Consider the following 23,135-nt stretch of genomic DNA (forward strand, 5'->3'; position numbering starts at 1 on the left):
TTTGTGGTGTTTTAACAGCAGGGTTGTTTGCTTTTCTGCTTGTGATGATAGCAGCAGCCGTCTTCCTCCCTTGCCTGATAGTTGTGATAATAGATAACAAAATAAGAAGCAAAAAACAAAGCATCAACAATATCTTTGCTTAAAGGTTTGGGTTCTTTGTTGATTCATTCTTTTACAACATTACATGAACCAACCATCCCTCAAAAGGCAAACTTAAAAAAAAAAGTACTTATACAGAATAAGGACTGCTGTGCTATTGTTAGTTATAAATGAAACATTGTATTTTCAAAAGTCCCTACGTTTTCTTCTTTTAAATGTTATTTTTTTTATTGGTCCCCATAAATTCACCCTTGTTTGTTTGTCTGTGCGCACTTTTCTCAATAACTATGCCTTGGAATTTTTTGAAATTTTGCACAAACATTAAACATGATATGAGTAAAAAAGTAACAGAATGGATTTTCCAGGAAAACTTTGGCCCCCCCCCCCACATCCCCGGGGGTGTCTTTCGAGTTAAAATGGCTAAAATTGACACTTTTGTGCTTAGAAAAAAAAAAAATTGATGCCTTGGATTTTTATAAAACTTTCTGAAAAGTTGTAACTGATTTCTATATAATTTTGTTTGTCAATACTTTGCTATTACTCTTGGGTGTGCCCCAGGGGCTCTTTTAGGGCTAATAAAAACACTCCATTTTTGGGGCTATTTTACCATATTTGTTCAAAATTTTCTGTGTATGTCTATTTAGCAGTTTTGCATCGTGCTGAACTCAAATATTTAAATATGTTAAAGCCTTTTGGGGCTAAATGGGGGGGGGATGTCATTTTTTTATGCCTCGTTCATTATGCCCTCACGGGGAACCATGCATGCTTTACTTTTTTTTAGTTTAGTCATTGGGAATGAGTTTCACATTGGTGTAAAAATGGTTTCAAACATGTATTTGCATATCCACTAGTAATTTTGGTGATGAAAACCTGAGGAAGGACATTGCACAGAGCACCTGTGTCCTAAATTGTGATGATGATGATAGTTTGGACCAGATTGTTGACACTCATAACGTTATTATGTAGTAAATAAAAATAAACTACTTGTTTATTATTGAAATATGTTTGTATTTTAAGCGTTAATATTTATTGAAGCATCTGTTACATAGTCATTTTGGGTCTATTATTTAGCGCTGGGCGAATGTTGCTTTGAGTAGTAGTACATACTAGTTGTTGGGACGATTCCTAATTTTTATACGATTCCGATTCCAGGAAAATATTGATTAACGATTCCGATACCAAGTACGATTCCGATTCCTAGGGAATTATTGTTTTGAAATATACCAGGTAGTTTTATACTTATGGTCGGTAGTTCCCAAATATGTTCCCTAACTTTGGAAGAGATATTTTATGTCTACACCAGTACACCGTCGTGTTTTGGTTTAAATAAAATTATTATATAATAAACTAAACGGAAAACTTAGCAAAATTTATTTTAGAGAAAATTTATTTTACTTAATTGGAATACAGAAAAAAAACTCAAAGAAAATAGAATTTATCCTTCAGAGAAAAAACAAATAAAATCGAATTTATATAACAGAACAAAAACAAGAAAATTAGAGAATAAATACACACAATTCATTATTTTGGTCCTCATAATTAACAGATTTAATGAATTAAATAAAAAAAATATAGCGGAAGAGAAAGAAAATATATACTAATTAAATATAAAAAAGATAAATATTTAATTTAATAATTTATAAATGAACGTGCGTAATGAAAAAAAAAACAATATACCATGTGACATGGCACCGTAGATACAAAATAACCTTTCCAAAGTTAACAACCGTATATGAGAAATACCATTAATCGAAAGTTTTTGTGTTTTATACCAAAAAGGTAGGTATAGCGAAAAGTTACAATTAAAGGAATTTCAAAAACGATTTTTTGTTTGGCTATTGATAGTTGTATTTGTGACGGCAGTTCTTCAGACCTCCATAATTCACAAGGAGTAGTTAACACCTATTATTTTTTCTTACTTTTTCATTGCTTTTACACGTTGTTTCTAACGTGAAGAATAAGTTTAGCCAAACTAATTTTGAAATAGGGTATATCAAAGGAACACATATAAAAATGATACCACTATAAAAAACAAATGAAATACTAGATAAAATTGAGCAAACATAATTACCAAAATTACAGAAAACGATAAAAAAAAAAAATGGTGAAGTTTGTTGAGTGAAATGAATTATTGAAAGAAAATTAATTGAACTAATAGAAATGTTAAATAAAAAAATGTCACATTTCAATATTTTTTTAATAATTAAATTCTCAGGGTTGTCGAAATTAAAAATTAAGTGATTTTTTTTTATTAGACTTCTTTCGAAGCTTGTTACCTTGAAAAATACATTTAAAACCCTGTTTTCTTAAATAAATTGAAAAATAAACGCAATTAAAAAAATTTAATTGATAATTGAAACTTTAAAAACATATTAAACATTGAAAAATTACTTATCTCACAAATTAACGTCCAATAAAGTAGATCCAGTCTTCATACAAGAATTCGGTTATAATAAATATATCTTTCCCAAACTTAAAAATTAAATCTTTTTTTTTTTTTTTTTGAGAGAGAGAGTGCTTTAAAATCGCCGGGGAGTGCCGCCTAAAATTTTAAAGAAGTAAATTTTAGGAGTTTAGTGCCTTTCAAAGACGGTTATCATAATTTATTATCATCATTTAATTTCCTTTTTTTCGTCCCCCCCCACACCTTTCCACGTGGTTCAGTAGTTAACCAGTGCTCCTGTTGCTGTCAGTCAGCTATCTTTACCTAAGTTTTAATTTCTAGTTAAAAGAATTTTTCATGAATAGAATCAGCATTTTTAAAAATTATTTTTTTAGTTGTATATATTGTATTTACTCTTTGAAGTTAAGGGGGGTAAAAAAAATTGGTGACACCTAGATGGTAACGTAGGCAAAAAAAAAAAAAAAAAGACAATGCGATTTCGACCCTCACTAATAAAACTGCTCTGAGTGACTAGTTGGTAATTTTTTGTTCCTTTTCTTTTTTATTTTGCTCCTCCAATTTATTTGGATGCATCATAGTTAAATGTTTTAACATGTTGGTTGTGGTCATGTTAGATGGTTTTATTCCTCGCGATATTTTAATTTGACAGACTTTGCAAATGGCTTTCAACTCATCATCTTCATCAACTTCAAAAAGTTTCCATGGAAGACTTTTTTTGGACTTTGGCGTTGTGCGTTCTATCCCAACCATTATCAATGGATCATAGGTCATCTAGTCAGCGTCAGACAGGGCCAAACTATTTGCAAAGAACTTTGCAGCTAATTCTACCCTATGCGACGAAGGCCATCAACTCCCTATATTTCCTCCTACAACACAGAACAAGCTAGGTAACATACAAATATCCGTGCATGAGGTCGCCAAGCTAATCAAGAACCTAGATTCTAGTAAGGCAACTGGCCCTGATGACATCCCAATTATAGTGTTAAAAAAGCTTCAACCAGAACTTGCTCCCATACTTACGAAACTATTTAAGCGCTGCCTTAAGGAGAAGTGCTTTCCGACCCCCTGGAAGACCTCATCAGTTTGCCCTGTATTTAAGAATTCAGGTGATATGTCCTCTCCCTCTCAGTACAGACCAATAAGTCTCCTGTGTGTTATGAGTAAATTGCTGGAATCCATATTAAATAGAGAAATAGTCAACCACCTCAGCAGGAATAACCTTCTTAGTGACACACAATATGGTTTCCGCTCTGCAAGATCTACCGCAGATGTGCTGACGGTTATATCCCACAGGATTAGTGAATCTCTTGACAAAGGATTCCTTTCTAGGGCAATTGCTCTTGACATATCAAAGGCCTTCGACAAGGTATGGCATAAGGGTCTACTTCACAAGATTTCCAGCTACGGTATAACTGGAAATGTGTTCTCTATCATTAAATCATTTCTCTCCGATAGGCTCATAAGAGTAGTGGTAAATGGACAAAAATCGGAGGCCTGCAATATAAATGCTGGAGTCCCTCAGGGATCAATCCTGGGCCCAACTCTCTTCCTGATCTACATCAATGACCTCCCTAAACACATACTTAAATCATTCGTTGACATCTATGCTGATGACACGACCATCTACGGCAACACATCAAAGGCTGTAAATGACAAAGTTCTCTCGGATTCTCTCTCCTCTGATCTCGAGCGCGTGGTTCAGTGGGGGAAGACATGGCTGGTTACCTTTAATGCATCCAAAACCAAACTCCTATCCTTACATCATCAACGCTCTGATCCCCAGCTGGCATCAATTGTGATGGATCGCTCTCGTCTGGCATTTTGACAAGCTTCTGGGTTTGACCTTTACTCCTGATCTGAAATGGAACACGTACATCAAGTCTGTTGCCAAGGTCGCTGGAAAGATGGTGGGATCCTTCTACCGCTCCAGAAGATATCTCACTACTGATGCAATTCTCTATCTATATAAAAGCCAAGTATGTCCAAGGATGGAATACTGCTGCCATATCTGGGCAGGAGCTGCCAAAAACAGCCTATCATGCCTTGACAGAGTACAAAATAGTCTTCGTGGTTTAGTGGGTGATGCTCTTTTCTCTACCCTGCAACCTCTCTCCCACAGAAGAGACGTTGCGAGCTTATCCTTGTTTGATCATTATTTTCATGGCAGGTGCTCGTCTGAACTCCAATCCCTGGTCCCCCCTCGCCAATCTTTCACGAAAAACATCCGTCTAGCTGAATCCACTGTGAAAAATTTCCCCCACTCTATATCTGTGCCTAAATCAGAACGCGGATTTCATGAACAAAGCTTCTTTCTTAGAACTGCACGCCTGTGGAACTCTGTTCCGTCTGCCTGCTTCCCTCCGGACTACAACTTGGATGTCTTCAAGTCCAATGTTAACAAATTCCTAATGAACCGCCCCCCTAATTAAACACTTCATCAAATCTCCACACTAACGTAATGTACTTGCAATAACCCTTATCCCTGAGTGGCTTCCGGGCCTTGATAAGTGGTGATCACTGTGTAAAAAAAAAAAAAAAAAAAAAAAATCCGCTAAAAAAGACAAAAAGAAAAAAATATAAAGGGATGGGGCGGTAAATTGTACCAACCGGTAGTTAACAAAAAAAACTTATAGAATTTAATTTTTGAAACCAATGTATAAAAGTTTACATAATGAAATGCAAATATGCATTTTCTTTTGAATTTTTTTTTTTTTTGGTTGACTGTGTTCAATTCACACCTGGTTGATGCGATTCAATATTGCTAAACTATAAGTCTTAAGTAAAATTCTATTCATAAATACTTTTTAAAATGAAATTATTTAATTAATCGTAAATATTATTTAGACATAAAAATTAATTGATTACAAAACCTTTTAAAAATATATATATTAATTTCTTTTTCGTTCGGCAAAAAACTGCGCAAAACACTTTTAATTTTCAATTTAAAATTCTAGAAAAAAGATTATATTATTCTGCTTTTAATATAATCAAATTCAGGGTTTTATCTTTCTGGAGAAAAAAAATTTAAAAAATGGATTTTATTTCAATGAAATTAAAAAAAAAAACTTGACTGAATTGAATTAATTACCCTTGAATTAACGGAGGGGTTATTTAATAACTTTAGGTTTGGAAGAGATAGGTATGGGGTCGATTTTTTGGAAACATCAAAAGAAGCCGACAACTGTCAAAACTTTGCGAAATAATACAACGTGATCAATTTCATTTTAGAGATATTTCTTTCAAAAGCCTTCTTTTAAAAAAAGAAAAAAAAGTACATTGTTCTATTAAACCGTTTACTGTTTAAATAATTTGACTTTGCTCGTTTTATTTTAAGAAAATATAAGTTGAAAAAGCATTTTCATTCAGTATTAGAAGATTTGTCAGTAAAAAAAAACAATTGCCAAAAAGATAAGCGTTTTTTTATTTTTACTCGCAATGTAGAGCCCTGCATACTTTTCAAGTTAACTCTTTTGTAGTTTTGATTACAATAGATCTGAATGAATGAACCTTGTAAGGGAGGGGCACTAAGCATTGCCCTGTTAATAATGAATTTCTTTGGTTTCTTTTTATAACATGCTACATTTCTCTCTTGCGGTTAGAAATATCAGGAAATTTTTTTCTTTTTTTCAACATCAGACTAAAAGAATCGTAATGAAGGAATCGGAAAATTAAGGTATTTTTTAACGATGCGATTCCGATTCCGATACCTCCCAAAATACACGATTCTTACGATTAACGATTCCGATTCCGATTAATCGTCCCACCACTAGTACATACATTCTTTTCATATAAGAAACACTTGACTAGCTACTACCACTATAATATTTCCCCCACTCTTTATTCATTGCGAGTGAAACAGTTGCATTTGCGAGTGATTTTTCAAAATGGCGACTAGAAATAATGAAACGCTTATCTTTTGGTGATTGTGTTTCTTTTACGGGCAATCTTCCAAAGCTCACTACTGAGTGAAAAATATCTTTTCAACTTTTTTTTTAATAAAATGAACAAAGTTAAATTATTTAAACAATAAAAGTTTAATAGAACAGTATACTCGTATTAAAAAAAAATTTTTTTTTACAAAGTTTGTTTAAAAAACATCTGAAGAAATTAGAATGTTTATACCTTCAAGTATCAACATAAAATTTGTTGTATATTTAGAATTACACTTGTTTAAAAAATAGAAAAATGTTGATGTACATACTCATCACAGAACGGAGATGTCATATTCTAAAATTCAGGTGGGTTTGGCTAGTAAATTTTCTGTTTGGCTAGTAAACGAAAATATTTAGTTGTCAAAGGTCAATTAAAGATAAATTTGTCTATCTGCTATCTGTGCCTGAATGCACATTCCACGAACAAAGCTTTTTTCTTAGAACTACCTGCCTGTAGAACACTGTTCTTGTTGAGTTGTTCCCTTTTTTTTTTTTTTTTTTTTTTTTACACGGTTGTCACCACTTATCAAGGCCCGGAAGCCACTCAGGGATAAGGGTTATTGCAAGTACAGTACGTTAGTCTGATTTGATGAAGTGTTTACTTAAGGGGGCGGTTCATTAGGAATTTGTTTATGTTGGACTAGAAGACATCCAAGATGTAGTCAGGTGGGAAGCAGGCAGATCGAACAAACTTCCACAAGCGTGCAGTTCTAAGAAAAAGCTTTGTTCATGGAATCCACGTTTTGATTTAGGCACAGATAAAGAGTGGGGGAAATTTTTCACAGTGGATTCAGCTAGACGGGTGTTTGTCGTGAAAGATTGGCGAGGGGGGACCAGAGATTGGAGTTCAGACGAGAATCTGCCATGGAAGTAACGATAAAACAAGGATAGGCTCGTAAGTCTCTTCTGTGAGAGAGAGGTTGCAGGGTAGAGAAAAGAGCATCACCCACGAAGTCACAAAGTCTATTTTGTACTCTGTCAAGGCATGATAAGCTGTTTTTAGCAGCTCCTGCCCAGATATGGCAGCAGTATTCCATGCTTGGACGTACTTGGCTTTTTATATAGATAGAGAATTGCATCAGTAGTGAGATATCTTCTGGAGCGGTAGAAGGATCCCACCATCTTTCCAGTGACCTTGGCAACAGACTTGATGTAGGTGTTCCATTTCAGATCAGAAGTAAAGGACAAACCCAGAAGCTTGTCAAAACACGGGGCTTCTCCTAGACGAGAGCCATCCATTTCAATTGATGTCAGCTGGGGATCAGAGCGTTGATGATGTAAAGATAGGAGTTTGGTTTTAGATGCATTAAAGGTAACCAGCCATGTCTTCCCCCACTGAACCACGCGCTCGAGATCAGAGGAGAGAGAATCAGAGAGAACTTTGTCATTTACAGCCTTTGATGTGTTGCTGTAGATGGTCGTGTCATCAGCATAGATGTCAACGAATGATTTAAGTATGTGTTTAGGGAAGTCATTGATGTAGATCAGGAAGAGAGTTGGGCCCAGGATTGACCCTTGAGGGACTCCAGCATTAATACTGCAGGCCTCTGATTTTTGTCCATCTACCACTACTCTTATGAGCCTATCGGAGAGAAATGATTTAATGATTGAGAAAATATTTCCAGTTATACCGTAGCTGGAAATCTTGTGAAGTAGGCCCTTATGCCATACCTTGTCGAAGGCCTTTGATATGTCAAGAGCAATTGCCCTAGAAAGGAAGCCTTTGTCAAGAGATTCACTAATCCTGTGAGATATAACCTTTAGCTTAAATAATCCTAATTCTACCCAATCTACACCATTAACGATTACTACACTACCACTTTACATTAATCTTTATCCTCGAGTAGCCTTTGGGCTTTGATAAGTCCTAACTCCCTTGTAAAAAAAAAAAAAATGCTTGTTATCAATTTCCCATAAAAAGGGACAGTGTTTTGTTGATTGCCATTTGGTGAATGGAATCTGGACCATGCAGTAGCTTCTGGTGGGGCCTCTCGATGCCATACTAGTGGGTAATTGTTACGGCTTTGCTACAAATAAAAAAAAAAAATTCTTCGTTTCTTTTTCTCTCTTAATTTCCCCTCTCTGTCCTGCTCTAAGTAAATCTGACGACCTAGTCCACAAATTTCAAAATTTCATCATGACAAGTTTCAAGAAAAAATATACGATTAAACCCGGTTCTCCAACTTCCAACGTAGACCCCTACTACCATGTCTCCTTCTCCAACATCAGGGGTCTACGTTCTAACCTTCCAGAGGTTGAAACCCAATTACAGAAGACTAAACCAGACCTTTTATTTTTAAGTGAAACTGGCATTGGACAGGCTATTTCCCTAGAAGAGTTTGCAATTAAAGGATACTCTAACTTGACTTCTAAATCTGACCCCCAAGATCGCCATGGGCATGGAATATGTGCCTATATTAAAGATAGCTTTCCATGTGGTAGGGACGTCTCCAGGGAAGATCCTAACTTACCCTATATGTGCTTCCGGGTTGCTTTAGCTCACACTACGGCATTTTTATTTACTCTTTATCGCCCCCACAACAGCGGAGTTACTATCTTTAAAAGCATATCTGAGAAAATTGACCAAGTCCTATCTGCTTATCCTTCAGCTAACATTCACGTATGTGGAGACTTCAATGTTCACAACGTCGAATGGTTGACCCACTCAAACAAGACCGATGATGAGGGAAGGTTCTGTCATGATTTCTCCATTGCCTATGACCTCACTCAGATTGTTCAGGAACCCACCCGTGTGCCCGACAATGACGGCCAGTATGCGAGCCTACTAGACCTTTTTCTCACAACTTGCCCTGAACTATGTTCTGTTTCTGTTCTGTCGCCTCTTGGATCTTCCGACCACTCTGTTGTATCAATTAAGATAAAAATGAAATGTAATAAGTCCCCAGACGTACCTCTCCATCGTACAGTATATCGATACACTAAGGCTGACTGGGATAGCTTCCGTACATTTATAACTGATCTACCTCTGCATTCCATGTTTAAAAAGGATGTGTCCTCTATAGTATTAGACCTGACAGAATGGTTAATTGTAGGTATTGATCGTTTCATACCCTCGAAAAAGTTTCAGCAAAAACCTAACAGCCAGCCATGGTTCTCTCCAGAATGTGCTGCTGCCATTGCGCACAGAAATCACTTTTTCCACTGTTTCCAACGTAATAGATGTATGGAAACTAAAGCCGCTTTCAGGACTGCCAGCAACCATTGTAAGAAAGTAATAAAGAACGCAAGAGAGTTGTATGCTCAATCCATTAAGTCCAAAATAGCTGAGCAGCGGCTTGGTTCCCACCAGTTTTGGCAAATAGCAAACAGAATCCTGAACAGAAGCGTGTGCTCTATCCCAACTATTATCAATGGACGTGAGGTAATCTCGTTAGCATCAGACAAAGCCAAACTCTTTGCCAAGAACTTTGCAGCTAATTCTACCCTTTGCGACCAAGGCCACCAACCCCCAATATTTCCTCCTGTATCAGAAAATATGCTATGTGATATTACGTATATCTGTACGTGATGTTGCCAAGCTAATCAAAAACCTTGATTCCAGTAAAGCAACTGGCCCTGCCGGTATTCCAATTATAGTACTCAAAAAACTTCAACCTGAACTAGCACCCATATTTACAAAACTGTTTAAACGGTGTCTTAAGGAGAATAGTTTCCCATCTCCCTGGAAAATTTCATCAGTATGCCCTGTATTTAAGAATTCAGGTGATCGCTCATCCCCCTCTCAGTACAGGCCAATAAGTCATGAGTAAGTTGCTGGAATCTATGTTAAATAGAGAAGTAATCAACCATCTCAACAAAAATAACCTTCTTAGTGACACTCAATATGGTTTCCGTTCTGCTAGATCTACACCAGATGTGCTTAGTTATATCTCATAGTATTAGCAAATCTCTCGACAGAGGAAACCTTTCTAGGGCAATTGCTCTTGACATATCTAAGGCCTTTGATAGGGTATGGCATAAAGGTTTACTTCATAAGATCTCTAGCTATGGTAAAGCTGGAAATGTCTTCTCAATTATTAAATCATTTCTTTCTGATAGGTTCATAAGAGTAGTAGTTGAGGGGCATAAATCAGAAGCCCACAGTATTAATGCCGGTGTCCCTCAGGGGTCCATCCTGGACCCAACTCTTTTCCTGATCTACATTAATGATCTTCCAAATCACATCCTTACATCATTTGTAGACATTTATGCTAACAACACTAGCATTTATGGTAGCACATCTAAGACAGTAAACGACCAAGTTCTCTTCAATTCTCTCTCCTCTGATCTTGAGCATGTAGTACAATGGGGAAAGGAGTGGCTGGTTACTTTTAATGCATCTAAAACCAAGCTTCTCTCTTTACATCATCAACATTCTGATCCTCATCTGGCATCAATTGAAATGAATGGCTCTCGTCTTCAGGAGGCCTCAAGTTTTGACAAGCTTCTGGGCTTGACCATTACTCCTGATCTTAAATGGAACACGTACATCAAATCTGTTGCCAAGGCCGCTGGAAAAATGGTGGGATCTTTCTATCGATCCAGTAGATATCTCACTGCTGATGCAATTCTCTATTTATATAAGAGCCAGGTACGTCCAAGGATGGAATACTGTTGCCACATCTGGGCAGGAGCTGCTAGAAAGGACTTGTCCTGCCTTGATAGAGTTCAAAATAGACTTCGTAGCCTCGTAGGAGATGTCCTTTTCTCTTCCTTGCAACCTCTATCTCACAGAAGAGATGTTGCGAGTTTGTCTCTGATGTATCGTTATTTTCATGGAAAGTGTTCGACTGAGCTTCAATCTATGGTCCCCCCTCGCAAAACTTTCACAAGAAACACTCGTCTAGCTGTAAACACTATCAATAATTCCCCCCACTCTTTATCTGTGCCTAAACCTAAACGTAGATTCCATGAACAAAGCTTTTTTATTAGAACTGCACGCCTGTGGAATTGTCTTCCGTTTTCCTGCTTTCCGGCTGACTACAATATGGTTGTCTTCAAGTCTAACGTAAATAAGTTCTTGATGAGCCGTTCCATATAAGTTATCAAATTTTACAAATTTTCATTACTAATGATTATTATATTGTCCAATTTCTACTGTACACTCTTTAACCCTTATCCTTGAGTGGCCTCTTGGCCTTGATAATGTGGTGATACCTATGAAAAAAAAAAAGAAAAAGTCCAATGTGAACAAGTTCTAATTGAATCGTCCCCCTAAGTAATCCAAGTTACAAAATTCCCACTGTTTACTATGCTAAAATCACAATGACTAATGTATACTTATTAACCCTTATCCTTGAGTGGCCTCTGGGCCTTGATAAGTGGTGACACCCATGTAAAAAAAAAAAAAAAACCTGTTAATAACGTGATTGCCTTGTAGAATTGAAACCAAAGCCTTCTGACTTGCTTTCTTTATATCATAATTCCATTATGCCATCAATTTTTAAAGAACAAAAAATTCTTTCAACCTAATGATGTTCGCTTGGCTAAAAGATCAAGAGGGGAAAAGAGAAAGAAAGAGGATATATTATGTTTTAAGCACATTGCTTAAATACATTTTTGTTTTGTTAAAATATTTTTCAATGCATGTTCTCAGTTAAGTTGCTTCTTTCAAACTGCTAAGAATTGTACCTACTACTCTCTCAGTGGCAATGTTTGACATAAAATATTAAATATCAGTTTCTTTTACGCATGATTTTAGCTTATACAGGCAGGATCACCCATTTGAACTTTACTTTGTTTTTTTTACATGGAAGTCACCACTTATCAAGGCCTAGAGGCCACTCAGAGAAAAGGGTTATTGTGTGTACAGTAATCAATGGGACAATATCGTAGTAATCGTTACTAATGGAGATCTGATAAAGTGTCTTAATTAAGGGGGCGGTTCATCAGGAACTTGTTTATGTTAGACTTGAAGACATCCAAGTTGTGGTCAAGTAGGAAACAGGCAAACGGAAGAGAGTTTCACAGGCGTGCACTTCTAAGGAAGAAGCTTTGTTCATGGAATCTACGTTTTTTTTTGACATGGAGGTCACCACTTATCAAGGCCCAGAGGCCACTCAGGGATAAGGGTTATTGCATGTACAGTAATCAATAAGATAGTAGTGTAGTAATCATTAGTATTGGAGATTTGATAGTGTCTTACTTAAGAGGGCGGTTTGTCAGGAATTTGTTTATGTTGGACTTGAAGATATCCAAGTTGTAGTCAGGTGGGAAACAGGCAAATGGAAGAGAGTTCCACAGTCGTGCACTAGGCACAGATAAAGAGTGGGAAAAATTACTGACAGTGGTTTCAGCTAGATGGGTGTTTTTCATGAAAGATTGGCGAGGGGGGGGGCAGAGATTGGAGCTCAGACGAGCTCTTGCCATGGAAATAACGATAAAACGACGACAGGCTCGCAACGTCCTTTTACTGACCATTTCACACATCTGGCCAGTCTAATTGCGGTCAGATATATTAACAAGTCTACTAAGTAACATGCATTAATATTCAGCATATCCACTCACAAAATTGAACAATTTAAAATAAGCAATAAAGCAATGTAATCGTACACTATCCAGCATTGTTCGAGATGTAGTGAAGTCATTTTCTTTTTCTTTGTGCATTTTATAACGTTTACACAAAAAATTAGTTGTAAGCTGACAACTTCTATAATATTCTTTAATTTAAAGTACGAGTTATCTCCCTTACATTGTTTGAGTAATGCTTAGCAATGAATACACCATTTATGAATAATGTGTCATGTGACCTTTTTCAGTATGAAAACTAAAAATTTTCCAAATATTACTTTGCACTGTAGTTTCTTAATGATTTTAAAAAGTAATTTAGTGTTAAGAAATGAAGAACTATTATGATAGAACTATTAATGTCTGTAATAAAAGTGAAATATGCTGCTGTTTAGAAAGAAATAGCTTTCAGCTGTAATTGACATTTGCTGCAAAAAGGATTGATGTCTTCCCTTCCATATCCAGCGAAGGAATAATTATATTTGCAAAGAAATTAAAGTGAATTATATTTTTTCTTTTTAACAACATGGATTAACAGTAAAGAAAAGGAAATGGTACTTCATAATGAAATATTGATATTTTAGGATGAAAGTAAAAAATCCGACCAACTAAATTTTATAGACAAGTAGAATACCCATCTCATGGTGAGTATAAGCTATAAATATATCATTAGTTTTACAATTTAATAATGATTTTTCTTTCTTGTGGGAGGGTTTGGTGGACTTTCACCTCTAACTGGTAACGTTTACAAAATGATGTGCCCATATTACTCCCCCTGGTGCCTAAAATATATATTCCATAATTCAAAATCATTTTAATGGTCTCCATATCATTTCATTTTCGCAGAATAAGGATGATCTCTTTGCTCATCTTTTTGATGGCAATTTTTCTCTCGATGATTCTGCTGCTGTCCTTCCAGATTTTCTTCCGAAAACTGACCAATCTTTTGATTTTGTAATTATCACTCCAAAGATGGTTGCTAGGGTTCTTGCTGGTCTTGACCAGTCTAAGACTTCTGGTCCTGATTTGATTCCTGTTGTTATTCTCAGATGTTGTGCTCCTGAACTTTCTATCTTCTCAAAATTATTCAATTTCTGTTTCTCTCATTGTTGGAAGAATTCCTGTTATCCTATGCTGGTGATTGGTTTGACCACACTAAGCATTTTCCTCTTAATCTTGTCTGTTTCTGCAAAGATTTTGAGAGGTTAGTCAGCGGCAAGCTGGTTCATTTTCTTGAGTCTTTGGAATGTTCAGTATAGCTTTGGTGTTTTTCGTTCAACAACTGGTCTATTATACAAAAGGGACTGAAGCTGAGACAAGAATTTGAAAGCAGCAAATGTGTTAAAGTTAACGAGGAAATGTTGAAAATTGTGTAATAAAAGAAACTTAAAAAAGCCAGAAACTCGAGTGTGGAATTTCTTTGAAAGAATTCTCAAAACAAAACTTATTAAATTTATTGAAAGAGATTCGCCTAAAAATATTTGCCTCCTGGAATCAATTAAGTCCATTTATGAGTTGATAATTGACTGTACTGACATGCAGAAGTTCAAGTGTAATATAAACAGACATTTCACTGCTCACCTCCATACAAATAATCCCTGTCGAATCGGTCTCAAATAGTAGCTCCTTATATCAAAGTGGCACTGTGCCTTATTTGGGGTGTAAAACAGTTAAAAATCATTTTTTTTTTTAACAATTATTTCTAGCTTCTATATACTTTTGTCTATTTGTATTGGACTTATGGCAGATAAGTCTGTAGAATGCATGCTGCCTTTGAGCAATGGCAGCTGCGCAAGTAGAAGTTAACCGTTGAGTAGAATGGGGTTTGCTATAGAACTTTGTGTGGGAACATGTGCTTCATGCAAGAAAATTTTTACTAAGAAAAAAAAAATCTGTTCTCTTTCATTCAAATAAATAAAGCATCTTTGTTCCGATAGATTAATATTTTAATCACAAAAATGTTAATAACAAGAGAATATTTCTTGTCTTTTAAAAATTCTTTTCTTTATATTTTTTAATCAGTTATTAAAATTAGTTTCCTCTTTTTTGCTCATATCTTATGCTACCAAATCAGGCTGTCTGAAGATATTGACTTTCTGACGTAAATGCACCAAATATTGACATTATCTTTTGAATTTCCCTTAGCAAAACTCCATCTTCTTCAAAACTAAAAACAAAAACAACACTTTTTCCCTTCAAAACAATCAAACCAAGCATCATGAATAAATATTTGAAAAGCTTGAAGCATAAAACCTTTCATCTAAATGACCACATTTGTCATTAAATAACCCCAAAAGGGTTGATATGCCATAAAACAAGACAACCAAATCTTTACTCATAAAACTTAAATTTGTATATGTGACTATTGTTTCCTTTTATTATTATCAGTTATTATTAAGTCTTTCCTTTTATTTGGTCATAAAAATAAGTTTTTATATATGATTACTGTACATTTGTTTTCTGTTTTCTATAATATAAATCTCACCTATCTGTTTAAATTATGTATGTATGTTTGCCTAAAACTTTCGACAGAGACGATGGATTTTCACTATCAGTATCGTTTTGAAGCTTGACCCTTCGGATGACAAATATTGAAAATTCGCTAAAACATTAATTCCTTCACCCTCAACTGGGCACTTTTCTACAGGGAGGGGTCGATTTTTTTGTTGATATTTTCGAAAGTCATCCCCTCTTTTTGATTGCCTAGCCTTAATTTAAACCTTCATCACTTCTGGTTTGACAATGGATGCAATGGCAAAGACGTCATGTGTTTTTTTTCATTTTTCACATTCTTTTTCTCCTTTACAGTACGGGTTCGAGCTGCCTACGACCACTTTTTTTATTTCCTCAACACACACCTCTAAACACCCGGGCAACGCTGGTCACCCAGGCTAGTTATTATATAGATGAAGACTGAGAAGCAATTTGTATTGGCTGAAAATCGATTATGATATTGAAAATTTAGTCAACAACAGAAGAAAAAAAAATTGTGCAATGGCTATTTAGTTTTTGTTGTCACAATTGAATAATTTACACGATTTAGTGTTGGTCATTAAAAAATGGGTTAAACTGAACTGATGGTTTGATCTGCTGCCAAGTTCGGACATAACATTTCTTAAATATAAAAGAAAATTCACCATTCTCTGTTTTGCCTTCATAGCCCTAGAAACAAATCTGAATCTCGGTATTGTTAATGAAAATATGAGACCATTTCATGTGTGTGTCGTGCATCAATGTAACTTTGATAATTACACAATTATGGTTTTTATTTACTATTAATCGAATACTTGAGAGTCAAATTAAGGAAAAGAATATTCACTTGTCATAGCTTTACACATTAGCACTAAAACTGTTCCTGTTGCTTGTTATTTTATTTACCTCCCCTCTAGGAGGTTAAGCACAAGGTCAAGTTTTGGTTTTGATGAAAATGTTTCTGTAGAACAAACTGAATTCAAACAGTATACTCGGGTTTTCAGTCCATGTTGTTAACCACCTAGCCATTGCCACGATAATGTTGCTTTTTATCTTGTATGCTTATAAGTTTGTTTCCATACAACCTGGATGACATCACAAAAGGATATCATCCATTTAGAGTTAAAAGACGCCTGAGAAATTTTTTATGACATCACAAAGTAAAGACGTCATAAGTTTTGAGATAACAAAAGTCTGATGTCATACTGATTTCTATAAGCAATGGCAATGGTACATGTACCTAGGCTGTTTGGTTTCTGGTGGAATTTTTCGGAGGGAATGAACCCTCAATACCAACGATTAACAAATCAGTTATATTGAATGAGAAACTGTTTACTCTCAAGGGGTAAAATTCAGAAGGTAGGTGACTCTGATTACAAAAGTTCAAATTTAATGTAGTTTTTTTTGTGAAAGTTTAGTTTTATAAAATGCCGAGAAAATCATCTCTGGTCATTGATGATGGTTAGAAGTCTTACATCTGTTTAGAACCCTGTTTGTTATTTGTTAAAATTTGTCGGATTAGGCATAGGACCCTTGCATTTTGTATAACTCTTCTGCTGTGCTTATGAGCTGTCCTAATGCAGCTTTTGCTTTAGAGCATCTATTTCTATGAAAGCAATTGAAATAGTAATTTCTATAGGCAATGGCAGCGTCACATTCAGGATTGTTCTGAGGTCGGCTGTTTGCTTTTTGTTGGAATTTCTTGGAGAGTATGAAGTTCTTAATAACAACACTTAATCAGTTATGTCGGATGAAATATATGACGTTGTCTTCCGACATAGAGTGCATATATAAAAGATCCGAGCCTGTCCCAGTCAGCCATTGAATATCAATACACTCTTCAAAGAAAAGAGATATCAGAGGTCGTATTGTACTTTCTTTTGATTAAAAGAATTGAATGATCAAAAGATCTCAGTGGAGACAGAAAAGTAGATAAGCGCTGTTCAGGACAAGTTGTCAGGAAAAGATCCAGAAAACTTGTAAAATGTTAACAATCTGCGTTAGATCATAAGCAAGGGAGAAATCATGACAAAACCGTCATCGCCAATCTTCTTAGTTGACTAGCCATTCAACAGTGTGATCATTAAAATCACTTGATCAATTTGGGTTTAAGGATCCCAGAAGATGGGAGAAACGAGGAATAGCTTTCAATTGGCATCACAACAAAAATTACACTTTGCTCCTAGTCACAAGGTCAAAGACAGTTTTTAAAAAGCTATTTTCTGTGTGTTTTTAATACAATTCCATATTTACTTATTTTTTAAACACTAACTTTATTGACAAATTAATATTTTCAAAAAAATATTAAATTTTAATTTAATCTGATAATGTCATGTGATCAAATTAAATAACGAAGAAGTCAAAACTAGAAATTGTATAACATACAAAAAAAAAAACATCTAATGTTTGAAAAATTTAAAAACAAAATTTCAGTTCTTATTTAAAAATTAAACTGCTTACCAAAAAAATATAACTATTAAAATGTATAATAATTATTGCTTGTTTATTAAAAAGTTTGTTTTAAAATTAAAAAATTTTGTTTAAATAGTTTTATTAAAAAGTTTTGTTTAAATAGTTTTGTTAAAAAGTTTTGTTTAAATAGTTTTTTTTTAATGTTTTTAAATAATTTTGTTAAAGTTTTGTTTAAAACGTGTTGTTAAAAGATTTAGTTTTAAATAGCTTTAAAAAGTTTTTAAATAGTTTTGTTAAAAAGTTTTGTTATTATAAATAGTTTTATTAAAAAGTATTGTACATAAAAATTAAAAAAAAAACAAACGCATCATACTTTAAAAAAAATATCTTACTGGCGAAAAATCGAACAACTAAATTCTTTTATGTTTGGTTACAGAATGCTATGTGCGTATGTGAAGTTCAAGGGTGAACCATTGTCAACTGAAAGCTGTTCCACTTGCTTCCCCCATTTACTTTGATCCTTAAACCCTAGTTGATCCAAATCATCATAGCCATGAATGTTGGAAGAACGAGTTTCTCTGAGATACATTCAGATATAATAACTCTGTCATTGTGCAGATGGCAGGGGACAGTTGAATACGGTGCTCTAAGTGTTACATAAAATGCAATTGAGGTTGTTTTTTTAGAGATAACTCTCCCACATAGTAAACTATCACCTATGTAGGTATAAATATCATGTCTATGACAATATGAGCGTCAGGCTTTGATGCCATAATTGAGTTACCTTTAATCATGAAATCATTGGAAGAAGCTGACGGGCTAACACCAGTTTCACACAGAAAGAATAAACTCAGTTTGGCCTCCCAAGAAGATTGGAATACAGACTCTTAATGTGATACTATCGATGTTATCCTCTTTTCAGCTGTTAGAGAGAAAACTATAAAAGAGGGGGGAAAAAGTGTGGATGAGTTGGTTAGCAGAAAAGTCAATGGAGAAAAAGTTGTTCACTAAGTCACACAAAAGAAAGCTGAATAGAATTGTTAATCAAGGTGTGGCAATGATTGAGGGGCAAAAGGATCGGACAATAGAGGTTGATATACTTCGAATTAGGTTATAATCAATTTTATTTGTGTCAATGAGTTTTGCAACAGTTTAAAACAGGAACAGGTTATAGTCAGTATTAGGTTTGCAAATTGAGGACTGTTTCCAGTGGGACAGTAGAAGGCAGGTTATGGCTTGAAGCAGGTTGAACTGTGAGAGATGACGACATGGCAAGAAGAAAAGTTAAGAAAAGATCATGGAAATGGCGTTGGTGTTTATTGGTGAGCATGTGAAGAGTATGGTTTGATCACACTAGTTTCAACGTAAAGATGTTCAAATTTGACCAAATGAACTTGAGGGTTGGTGGTTACATCGGCTGAAACGCTATGAGAATAATATCTAAGATGAGAACAGTAGTTCAAGTAATCTAAATCTAAAGTTTTATTTGTGAGGCGAGTCTAGATTGGAAGATCTGACTAGATAACATTATATAGGTGTAAGTTTTATTGAAATCTAAATCGAAAATTTGTTTTCCACCTCTGAAATAAACATTCCTATCATCCAGCCAATCATTTTATTTTCCTTTGAGACAATAGCAAAATATGATCTAAATCTATCATTAAAACTTTTCTCCATATTCTCGGCACAGTTCTTAACAGCAAATAAATCGTCTATTTTTAGTCAAAGTTTAAAGTCCGGTTGTATATTAATGGAACTTGTCTTGATCGCTTATGCAAATAGCAGTGTTTACATTTACAGTCTCGTTTTTCGTTTCTCAGAAATATCATTCAGTGAAATTTTATCTTCAATCTTTTGTGTTGATAACAAAACAAATTGTTCAAGTTTCTTTGTATTTTTGGGGGAAAAATAAAAATTTAATTTTAGAAAATTAAATTTTTGTTTTTCCAGAAAAAAAATCATATTTTATTTATTTCATTGCAAAATTCCAAAAGTCATGAAGTTAAAATTTCATTGCATATTCCAAAAGTCATGAAGTTAAAATAAATGAAAAACAGTTTCATATCATTAAAAAAACAACAAAACTGCCTAGGTTACACACTGTATTTTCTGGATTATATATTCCAAAATTCATAATGATTCTTTTATTAGTTTAGGAGATTAAAAATATTTTGTGGACAGGTTTTGATGGACGCATCACCTAAGTGATAAAGTTTACAAAAAATAATGTACACATGTTACTGAACAGGTTGTTGAGAATATATATTTAAAAGTTCATGATTATTATTGGTTCATTCAATCAGAATTCAGACCATTATTGAGGTGGCTTTTTCCATGTTGACTAAGGTATGGTTTTGGTCATGTGCAATTGTAGGAGCCCCACCCTCCCAGGATTTGTCTTCTACCTTAGAGAAGGAGCTTAGTTTATTACTAATCACTTAAGGTGTCCCTACCGATGAATGCTGACAGGATTGCTCAGGTATGTTTTGCAGGCCAGCGTGCTCTTCCTTTAAGTCACTGGTTCTTCAAATCACTTTCTGACTCTAGTGCCACATCTTCCCGCCATAGGAGAGAGATAAATATCATTAGTTTAGAAATTACCCTGAATAGCATTATAGACAAGACAAAGCAATATATTGGTATATATAGATTTATTTGTCAATGTAATACGGCATAACCATGTTTGACACACCGGTTCTCATCAGATCACCGAAGTTAAGCAAACATGAGCCTGGCCAGTACTAGATGGGTGACTATTTGGGACTTTCAGGTGCTGTATGTGCTCTCCGCTTATCTCAGCATTGTTTCCAGTTGCCCTGGACTTCTCCTTGCTACTGGGCTTAAGCAGTGCCGATTCAAGAGAGATGTGGTTGGGGATTCGCAACTCTGTCCACATAATTACACATGCAGCTGCTCCTGCAGGGCAGCTATGTGGTATCCATTGCCATTGTCATTGGCAGGGGGTATCCTTTGTCTTTTGAGACTGAATGGAGGCATTGGAATATCAATGCAGTAAAGAAAAAACCACAAAACTTCCCCCAATTATGTTTTTTCCTTATTGCATCGACAAATCTATATATACAAATATATTGCTTTGTCTTGTCTATAATGCTATTATTATATTTAAGCTCCACCCGTACCTATTGAGCTTTACACATCTTGATAAGTTCGCATTTAAAGAATCCTTCAATACTTTTTTTTAATCCTCTTCAAATACATATATTGGGGTGGATGGGGCTGCTTAGTTCATCTAATTTTTAGAAGAACTGTCTTCGTTTTTTGCTCAAGCTCTCTGATGATGACCCCATAACCAGACTATCACTGTCATCAGTTCAGAGCTAACAAGGAAGATTGTGTAAAGTCAACCTATGTACAAGAAGGTAAACTTTGACTAAAAATCTTAATATAGACCAATCATTTCCTTCAATGTGTCATTGAACCCTAACCCGCACCTCACTCAAAAAGTAGATTGTGTGCTGTGTAACTCAGTTCCACTGTAAAAGAAAAAAAAAAAAGGTCACGTGCAGGTACCTTTTTATTTTTTGTGTTCTGTCCTTGATGCACGAGAGCACAAAACCTGAAAATCTCTGAAGGGTGGTCACACTCAAAACTGAGTAGACAACCACCCTACGTGCAAGATCGCGCCCTCCCAGTTACTTGATCACTGTAGATCGACATTTGATAATGTTTATGCCTTTATAAATGTTTAATTTCACTTGAATATCATTGGCGGTGGGCCTAGGGTTATGTTCCTTGCAAATGGAGATGAAGATGGCTTCGCTATGGAGTTTGAATCCCATGACCACTGCAATCGTAACTTCCTGCACTGATCATTCTGAAACGATGAAACACTAGTGTTTGTGGCCATTAAAAATAATTGTAATTATCTATCCATTCAACTATGTGAATGTATTTGACATTTTCAAATACATATCTATATCTATATATTTGATAATTTTAAAATTTCTCTCTCTCTCTCTCTCTCTCTCTCTCTCTCTATATATATATATATATATATATATATATATATATATGACTACTTCATTTAATCACATAACTTAATATACGAAAATATAATTTTATGCATAAATTTTCAGTATTTATTTCAATAGTGCTCTCAATACATAGGTATAGCAAATTATAAAAATATATATAGCAATTAAGCTACACAGAATATTCTGCATTTCATTCTTGTGAGAATTCGTCAGGCTTATGCAAAGAGTTGTGGTTACCTCGCATTTTTATATCTGCTCGTGCTATTGAAATTTTAGTTAGCCAATCGGCTTCCTAGTTTCCATATATATATATTAAAATTATCAATATATATATATATATATATATATATATATATATATTAAAATTATCAATATATATATATATATATATATTAAAATTATCAATATATATATATATATATATATTAAAATTATCAATATATATATATATATTAAAATTATCAATATATATATATATATATATATTAAAATTATCAATATATATATATATATATATATTAAAATTATCAATATATATATATATATATTAAAATTATCAATATATATATATATATATAAATATATTAAAATTATCAATATATATATTAAAATTATCAATATATATATATATATTAAAATTATCAATATATATATATATATTAAAATTATCAATATATATATATATATTAAAATTATCAATATATATATATATTAAAATTATCAATATATATATATATATTAAAATTATCAATATATATATATATTAAAATTATCAATATATATATATATATTAAAATTATCAATATATATATATATATTAAAATTATCAATATATATATATATTAAAATTATCAATATATATATATATTAAAATTATCAATATATATATATTAAAATTATCAATATATATATATTAAAATTATCAATATATATATATATTAAAATTATCAATATATATATATATTAAAATTATCAATATATATATATTAAAATTATCAATATATATATATATATATATATTAAAATTATCAATATATATATATTCAAATTATACATATATATATATATATATATATTAAAATTATCAATATATATATATATATTAAAATTATCAATATATATATATATATTAAAATTATCAATATATATATATATATATATTAAAATTATCAATATATATATATATATATTAAAATTATCAATATATATATATATATATTAAAATTATCAATATATATATATATATATTAAAATTATCAATATATATATATATATATTAAAATTATCAATATATATATATATTAAAATTATCAA

The 23,135-nt window shown here is 33.5% G+C and overlaps 1 protein-coding gene across 4 annotated transcripts in view; it reads left to right on the top strand.

Annotated features, from left to right (window-relative positions):
* Positions 1–23,135, top strand: part of LOC145268744 (phosphatidate cytidylyltransferase 2-like) — a 376,852-nt gene that overhangs the window by 76,944 nt on the left and 276,773 nt on the right. The window contains exon 1 of one of the 4 annotated variants that reach the window (XM_080124336.1): positions 16,615–16,773. The exons of 2 other annotated variants lie outside the window; for them this stretch is intronic. In XM_080124336.1, coding sequence (XP_079980462.1) covers positions 16,735–16,773 — 39 coding nt within the window. In that variant the 5' untranslated portion in view covers positions 16,615–16,734. Of the gene's footprint in view, positions 1–16,614; positions 16,774–23,135 lie in introns of those variants that run through there. One more of the 4 variants, XM_080124338.1, reaches the window with a different exon arrangement.

The sequence above is a fragment of the Euprymna scolopes genome, chromosome 44, assembly GCF_053919585.1.
Source record: "Euprymna scolopes isolate OS-2025 chromosome 44, ASM5391958v1, whole genome shotgun sequence".
NCBI classification, from domain to species: Eukaryota; Metazoa; Mollusca; class Cephalopoda; order Sepiida; family Sepiolidae; genus Euprymna; species Euprymna scolopes.